At 33.3% G+C, this 9,208-nt stretch overlaps 1 protein-coding gene across 1 annotated transcript; it reads right to left on the bottom strand.

Annotated features, from left to right (window-relative positions):
* Positions 3,076-6,973, bottom strand: LOC109843805 (ADP,ATP carrier protein 1, mitochondrial). Its single transcript, XM_020412767.1, has 4 exons — positions 6,868-6,973; positions 5,495-5,978; positions 4,653-5,024; positions 3,076-3,567 (listed from the first exon to the last, which is right to left on the bottom strand). Exons 2-4 carry the CDS (start codon positions 5,966-5,968, stop codon positions 3,271-3,273), a joined length of 1,143 nt encoding a protein of 380 aa, XP_020268356.1. The 5' UTR covers positions 5,969-5,978; positions 6,868-6,973; the 3' UTR covers positions 3,076-3,270.

Below are 9,208 nucleotides of genomic sequence, written 5' to 3'. Positions count from 1 at the left end.
AAGAACAATAACAATGTTGTCAACTGTAAATTTGGATAACGTCTTTTAAGTGAAAGCAATAAAAACCGTCTGTTATGTGGTGAATCGATCTCCAACAACCGCAATACAGTTAAAGACACCAATAGAGATGTGGACCGGTAAGCTAGCTGATTATTCCAATCTCCATATATTTGGATGTCTAGTGTACGTAACGTACAATGCCCAATAATTTATAAAGATGGATTCAAAATCCAAAAAATGCATATTCTTAGGATATGCTGATGGAGTAAAGGGGTATCGCTTGTGGGATCCCACTGCCCACAAGGTTATCATCAGCAAAGATGCTATCTTTGTAGAGAACCAACTACAAACTAAAGAAAAAGGAAACAGTTCAATGAAGGACTTAGAGACTGTAGCTGTTCAGGTAGAAAATGGTCCAAATTCTTCTGAAACAACACCAGAGCATGATGTAAAAGAACCAGTCGAGTCCGAGGCTCCAGAAGTTCGAAGGTCAACTCGTGAGAGAAGACCACCGATTTGACATTCGGAGTATATTACGAAGAGTAATGTTGCATACTATCTTCTAACAGATGATGGAGAGCTATTAACTTTTTATGAAGCTATAAATAGCATAGATGCATCTTTGTGGATGGCAGCAATGTATGAAAAATTAAAGCTCTCCATAAGAATAAGACTTGGGTACTTGTGTCACTACCACAATGAAGGAATGCTATTGAAAATAAATGGGTCTACAAGATCAAGTGAAATGGAGATGATCAAGTAGAGTGATATCATGCTAGATCAGTAATAAAAGGATATGCTCAGAAGCAGGTATTGACTTTAATGAAATATTTTTTCCTGTAGTTTAACTTACAACAGTCCGAATAGTCCTAACTATGAGCGCTATATTTGACTTACATCTAGAGCAGCTAGATGTGAAGATAGCATTACTTCATGGAGATCTTGAAGAAAAAATTTATATGCTCAAACCAGAAGGTTTTGAAAAAAAAAAAAGGAAAAGAGAACTTGGTTAGCAGGTTGAACAAATCTCTATATGATCTAAAATAGGCGCTGAGGTGTTAGTACAAGAGATTTGATTTATTCATCATGAGCCTTCGATACAACAGATTTAATTCAGACCCTTGTGTATATTTTAAGAGGTTTAGTAAAAATAACATTGTTATCTTATTGTTGTATGTTGACGACATGTTAGTTGTAGTCCCCAACAAAGATCGTATCAAAAAATTAAAGGCACAGTTGGCTAGAGAAATTAAAATAAAAGATTTAGAATTTGCAAACAAGATTCTAGGGATGTAAATTTACCGAGACATAATTAATAGGAGGTATTGGCTTTCTCAGAAGAATTATTTAAAAAAATCTTGCGGTGTTTTAACATACAAGATTATAAGTCAATTTCTACCCATCTTTTTGTTAATTTCAAGTTATCCTTTAATATGAATCCTAGTAGTGAAGAAGAAAGTATGGAGATGTCTCGAGTATCATATGCATCAATAGTAGAAAGTCTAATGTTCGCTATGATTTGTACAAGACCAGGCATTACACAAGCAATGAGAGTGGTTAGTCGATACATGGCGAATCCTGATAAAGAGCATTAGAATGGTGTAAAGAGGATCTTAAGATACATTAAGGGAACCTCAAATGTTGCATTATGTTATGGGAGATCAGATTTTATTATCAATGGATATGTTGATTCTGATTATGCATGTGATCATGATAATAGAAAATCCACCATAGGCTATATGTTTGCACTTGCTGGCAGAGCTGTAAGCTGGATTTCAAAACTACAGTCAGTTGTGACTATGACTACATTAACAACAGAAGCAGAATATGTTGTAGCGACACAAGCTAGTAAAGAGGCGATATGGTTGAAGATGGTGTTGGAGGAACTCGAGCATGAATAAAAAAATATTTTTCTATTTTGTGATAGTCAGAGTGCTTGACATTTGGTAAGAAATTCAGCATTTCATTCAAAGACAAAGCATATTCGAGTTTAGTATCACTTCATTTGTGAGAAAGTGGAAGAAGGAGCAGTGGACATGCAGAAAATTCACAACAAATATAACCTAGTAGATTTTTTGACAAAATGAGTTAATACTAATAAATTTATTTGGTATCGATCCTCTTGTGGCCTGTCCGAGACGTGAGCAACATGAAGATGACAAGATAGAAAGAATGGTGTGAAGATATGATTGATACTCAATCAAATCTTCAAGTGGGTGATTGATGGAAAGTTTGTGTCTACAGTAAACATCTATCCGCTACAGTAATTACCAACCGCAGACCCACTAACTGTTATTGTAGCAACAATGCGCACCTACCAAAAACTCGCCTGTATATAGCTCTCACTGGCATTAAGTTCTGATCATCTCAGTGTCTCCAATTGAGAGTGAAAAGAAAGAGAGAGAGAGAGAGAGAGAGAGAGAGAGAGAGAGAGAGAGAAATAAAGAGACTTTCTCCTTGAAAAAGAGAGATTGTAACTCCTAAGTTTTTCCTCATAGTGGATTATTCTATCATTGCCCATGGTTTTTACCCCAAATTCATTTAGGGGGTTTTCTACGTGTGTTTATTTTATTACTTCTTCTCTACTATTCACTGGGACCTTGCTCTATTTGGTCCTGAGTTTGTCCCTACACCACTCGTTCCCAATCTTACGAATCATTGAACTTCACTCAGAAGAAAGATACACATCCTCACAATATCAAACACGTCAGTAAATGCCAAATCAAAACAATAGCTAACTTCATATGCTAGCTTACAGGACTGTAAATTTTTTATAGAAGTCACAGCAGCAAAATTATCTATAACTTCAGGCATCATACTATGAGAAACAACAAGAAACTAGGAGCCCTGCACAACTATGGGAATTAACCATCTACCTTGCCCTATATAATTTCTAAAACAAACGACACCAACTGAAAGAAGTTGGAGATTTAACATCAAAGAATTAGAGCCAAGTGCTTCAGCCTCTTCAGGTTTTAAAATTTCAAATTTCAAGATAAAAACCTCCATTTTGCCATGCTACATTTGAACAAAAGTGTCAAGAATACGGCACAATTACAATAAAACAAAGCAGCAGAAAAAAACTTCCGATAATCTCATTTCAATAAATTTAAATCAATGAGTATATAAAACTCAACCAAATACTTATGACTTTGGATATGGACACTGCAAACAAAATTTGCTGGAGAATACTCCATTAAGCAGAAATTATTTAAATATTAAAACACTCGTCAAGGAAAAAATCTTTCTCATCGCCATCTATCAAAGTCCTTAAGCACCACCAGAACCATACTTCTTGCCGAACACAATCATCTGCAACTTGTCATAACCAGCAAGCACACCGGCACCTGCAACAGCACGGAGAATATTGGCACCAGCTCCCTTGAACAGAGATTTCGCTCCCTCGTTCTTTAGAATTTGACTGAAAGCGTCCATTGAGCTCTTGTACTTCACTGCTTCTCCAGAGGTCATCATCATTCTTCTTCGAACTGTGTCAATAGGATAGGATGCAAGTCCGGCACCGTTGGTGATCACCCATCCTAGGGCAAAGCTAGCCCAAAAACTATCCTGAAATCATCAAATATGAGATGTAAGTACAAATTGAATGGGATTGGATAAATTACATAACCTAAAAGTCCAAAAAAAAATTTATTTAATTTATCTTTTTCTATCCTGAACTTTAGAAAGAGGTATATATCTGCGGCTCCCTTAATTTGTTTTCTTCTCTGAATCTGATTCTTTCTGAGTTTCCTCCACACATCTCCAGATGCCTTTTGCATCAGTCTATATGTTACTGTTGCATATATACTGACTCTTTGAAAGATCAAAATTTGTTATTATGTCGTTGATTTGCTAATATTGACTGATTATAACAGGTTGTATGAATGTAAATGAAAAGGATGATGAATGATCCTAGATATATCTGCCTTCAAATTAACTAAATTTGAGAATGACTATTGTTCTCATTTTGGGTTGAGTTATAAAACCATGAATAGTACTAGGAAGAATAGATGGCAAGGTCATGTGGTAAAAATGTCTAGAGGAATATATACAACAGACATAGGTCGATACAAATGTGAGAATCAGAGGTCAGGCATGCAGAAACCTCTTTACTTCCTACCATATTCCAAATTCAATTCCTTTCCTACTATAGAGTTCGAAAAGTTGACAAAATGCAACATACGTGAAATGGCATTGGAAGAACAAACAATTTTCTTTAGTTCTGATAACATATGTTAAACACTTAAACTAACAAAAAATGAATGAACCGTAAAGATTGATACTATCTGCATCATCCATTTTCTGATATCAAATGATTTATAACAGATTGCATGAACGAAATGAATAGAGTGAGATATGAATGGGCCTTAGTATATCTGCCTTCAAAATATGCAAACTTGTGAATGATGACTGTTATATCTCATGTTGAATTGGATTATAACAGTGGAAAGATAGGAAGAGCATGATGGAAGAATTTTGTAGTCGAGTTATTCATGTAATCGATATAGGTCTACACGATGTGAGAATCAGAGGTTTACAAATGCTAATACCTGTCTAGCTCCTACCAAACTCAAAGTTCAATTCCTTTCCTACCATAGAATTCTAAGTATACACAAAATGCAACATAATTAAAAAAAAAAAACTAGTTATACCTGCATTTTTCCTGTAAGGAGCACTGGCTTCAAAGAATCATACATTCCAAAATACAGCCCACGATAAACTATGATTCCAATGCAAGAAATGTTAAATCCACGGTAGAGTCCAGCAATACCATCAGATTTCAAAGTCTTTCTATAGACATCAATAAGACCATTAAATTGTCTTTCACCACCCCCTTTCGATGCCTTAGCATCGTTAGCTAAACGAGTACGTGCATAATCCAGAGAGTAAACAAAAGTTAGTGAAGAAGCACCAGCTGCTCCACCTGATGCTAAGTTACCCGCAAACCATTTCCAGTAGCCATCTCTGTCCTTCTTGAAGTTGAACATCCTCTTAAAGTAGTCCTTAAATGCAAAGTTTAACGCCTGCAGGAGATAGTTCATTTAATTATAACTAGAATAAAGAAATGAGATTAAAAGGTTGATTACACATACGGTGTTGAACATTATGTGGTTGAGTTGTAAGAGAGTACATGATTGTTATACTGCAATCTTTTTTTTGATAAATGAAGGCTGTGTATAATTGATGATGTTTCCATCTAATTTGAAAAGTATTGTAAGAGAGTACTTGATTGTTATACTGCAATCTTTTTTTTGACAAATGAAGTCAGTGTATAATTGATGTTGTTTCCGTCTAATTTGAAAAGTATACCCAATAAGAAATTAAAGATCAAACTTCTCACACCAAGTAAAGTAGGCAGGTAATATAAAGCTTACAAATGTTGGATTCTTTTGCGATATAAGGTCATAAGTAATCTTATGCTTAGATAGTGAAGATTCTTCCATTAATTTTCATTTGCAAGAAGTTGGAAGAATGTAAGTAGAAAAACACCAACCTGAGTTGGGAAATAACGGATAACATTCGCAGTGTTTCCTCTCCAAAGAGACCCCAGTCCTTCATCCTTCATCGTACGAGCAAAGCAATCACCAATCCCTTTATAAGGCTCCGACAATCTTCCAGCCTTAATCATCTCATCCTGATTTTGTATCAGCAACTTCACACGCTCAATCGGAGCAGCAGCAGTTTTTGAAACCGCAGCAGAAACTCCACCCATGAAGAAATCAATGACGAAGTTCTTGAATCCTTTCTCTGAGGGGGCAAAAGCAAAGACTGGGGAGGAAGTTTGCATTACAGAGCCTTGAAATAGAGAAGGATTGTGGAGTCCTCCATTGATGTAGCGTCTATTAAATTTGGGGGGTCTGGAAAAGTTCTGGTTTCGAGCGTGGAGATCTTGTGAGAGGATGGAACTGAGATGGAACTGGCCTGCGGACTTTTGACTGATGCTGGGGTAGTTTGTTTGGTCGGCCATAGCTCACTTGCTGTTGACAGAATATCAATACTTTTCAGGTACTTTATCATAGTTCAGTTAGTAAAAGAATGCATCTGAGTAACCATAGATATAGCTAAACAGTGTCATAGACTGCAATATAATGCTCTAAAAATATAGCTAGTAAGCCATGATGATTACCAGGGACAGAAAATTGATGATTATATATGAAAATTGGAACAAATACAAAATCTATGACTAGTTACTAATTTAGCATCCAATTTAAACCAAATTCTTACTTAAAACATGGCCTCTTCCTGTTAGTTGCATCTTTTGTATCTAAGTAGGGGGAGAAATGGGTAAGCGACGAAACAATCATCTATCTGTTGTTGGTTTCTTCATTTAGTTATGGATCCGCACAAGCCATGCAAATGTATAGCCAAAAGCATTCAAATGTTTACAACATATAACAGAATTATGAAAACTGCATGATTAGATCATTACAACTAGCCCTCAAAATCTAAAGGCAAAGAATGTCTACTTGTACCAAAGGAGTAAAAGATTATGCTAAAAGGGATGTTTGAAAAAAAAAAAAAAAAAGAATAGTACTTGTACCAAAGGAGTAAAAGATTATGCTAAAAGGGATGTTTGAAAAAAAAAAAAAAAAAGAATAGTGATGATCTAAGAGTGTAAAGATCCATAGAAATTATGAGAAGACTATATAAAAGTGCGAAAGGATATAACATCCTTAATATTTCTCTGAGATCATTAGTATGTTTTTTCTAAGAGTGCATCACGGAAAAACTTCTAATCAGCATAGATTCGAGAACAAGATTTGATGTAAAGGATTATCAAATTGCATAGACTATTTGCATCCATCACAAATCGTAAAAATTAAAGAACAATAAATTAAAAAAAAGAAATCATGCAGTAAAACAAACCTTGGAGGGATCTGATCTGAGTGAGAGAAAAGAGATCCAAGAAACAAGTAAGAGAAAGAGCAACAAGTTGGAAAGAGGCTCAACTACCGTATTTAAACGGTTTCGAATGGTGTGAAATCAAGGAACGGAACTCTTCTTGAGGCGCCATAATCGGAGCCATCAGTAAAACAGAAAATGAGTGAAATAAAAATTCTGATTCTTTTTTGAAAATTAATTTAGTTTCTTTTTTTTTGGTAACCATTTATTTTGTTCTATATGGTCAAATAAAAAAAAATCGGAAATTAAGAATATCCAGGTCAAAAAAAAAACTTTTGTTGGTTGATATAATAATTTGTTAGACCTATTTCCATTAACCCAAAAAAAAAGCTGAAACAACCTAAAGAATATTTTGTTTCTCGGTTACTCTTTGATAATTTTTGTTCACTTTGATTAAGTATTTTTGGTTTATTTTCTTACTAAAATTTGTTCATCGATTACACTTTGATTATTTATTTATTTGATGTTTGTTTGAATAGGCTACACCCATTTTAAATTTTTATGTTGATAGTTGAATTGTCAGGAGATAAATATAATCTAAAGTCAATTTAAATTTTATTTCATTTAGATCGGCATGAAATCGAGCTTGACCTGAGGAATTATAGTGCTATGAAAGTAAAAACACTCGAAAAAATTACATTATAAAAGGTAGATGAATAATAAAGCCAACGAGCCAAGATGATTGATTTAAAGTGGGCTAAAATGACAAAAAATAGTTAATAAAAAAATCATAAACTAAATATTAATGCTAACTCTAGTATACTTTTATATGATAAAAGTATCCACATATGCATATGAAAGCACTAAAATAGTTTATGAAAATCTCTTGTAAATATTCCTAATTTTACTAAAAAAATAAACTACTCTATAACAATTCACAAAACATTATCTTTTATTGCTTCTATTTTAGTTTTTATTGAGTCGGGATCAATCCTTCTTTATTTTTATCTTTTTCCTAGGTAATTCTAGAGAAGTGTCTTCATCATTTACATCGACTGTGATATGAGGCTAGAGCATGTTATCTTTCCTTGGGCTCATTCATCTTTTGTCTTCTCGTCTAAATTCACAAAGGGATTGAATATATTTCTTATGTTCAACACAAAATTCTGACAGAATGGACTTTGATTTTTTTCTTATTTCAATAAGAATAAATGTTAATTCCATATATATATATATAAATTTTTATGCTTTTAATTTAATACTTAAATAAGTTTAGGAGCTACCTTTTTTTTCTCTGAAATGAATTCTTCTGTTGTGCATTCAATAAAAATTTCTGATGTGTCATAATATTACCTTTTCTCTGTCTGGGTCATTTTCCATGAGGATCTAAACTAAATACATTATATTTTTTATTGTCAATTTGCTTTAGATTATAATATTAATATTTAATTTTAATATATTTATTTCATGAAGAAGGGATATTACTTAACCTTAGTACTACAGCACCGGCGATTCTACAACATTTACCATTTGGACACTTATTATTAACATCTCTATCCACTTTCTTATTGCAGCCTTTGCAAACATAGAATCACTGCTCAACTGTATTATAAATGGTAGTTATCGATTCCTTAAAGGTGCAATAGTGTGCTTGTATATTGGTAAATTATTCTTAGGTTTAATTGTACGAATTTAGAGTAGATTTTCTAAGATCATACCTCTTTTGAATGTTATAATGATTGTATATATTAGTAATTTTAATTTTTGTTGCATTTATAAAGAGCCTTAATGGAGATGCTTTTGTCTTGGCAACTTACTCTGAAAGAGTGCTGCATATTAACTTTACAATATAATATTTTTTTACGGTGTTATATGAACGATTGCTTGGTTTACTTTCTATTCTCTTATTTTTTTCAGTAAGTTGTATCTTTTGGGTTGATATATATTATTGATGCAAGTTATGATGACATGCATATCTCCTCTATAAATTTGAGACAAATATAAGGTGAATTTTATATTTATAGTGGCATTTGATAAGAATTTTAGTAATGAAATATATTACCTTCATATTTAGAGATTTTGAAATCTAATAGTGCTATTACATCATTATCTTTGATCATGTCTTTAAGAATTGATCATTCGTTAGTAATCTTTGATCATGTCTTTAAGAATTGATCATTCGTTAGTAGTCATACCCCTAAATAAAGTCACACGCAGGATTGTGATACTATATAAGAAAAAGTGATCATTCGTTAGTAGTCATACCCCTAAATAAAGTCACACGCAGGATTGTGATACTATATAAGAAAAAGAAAAATGACGATTTTATAATTTTTGCTTACGCAGAGTCATGGCATAGTAATAT

The sequence above is a fragment of the Asparagus officinalis genome, chromosome 5, assembly GCF_001876935.1.
Source record: "Asparagus officinalis chromosome 5, Aspof.V1, whole genome shotgun sequence".
In the NCBI taxonomy this organism is placed as follows: Eukaryota; Viridiplantae; Streptophyta; class Magnoliopsida; order Asparagales; family Asparagaceae; genus Asparagus; species Asparagus officinalis.
Note: the sequence above shows the minus strand (reverse complement) of the source record. Positions and strands in the feature narration are given on the sequence as shown.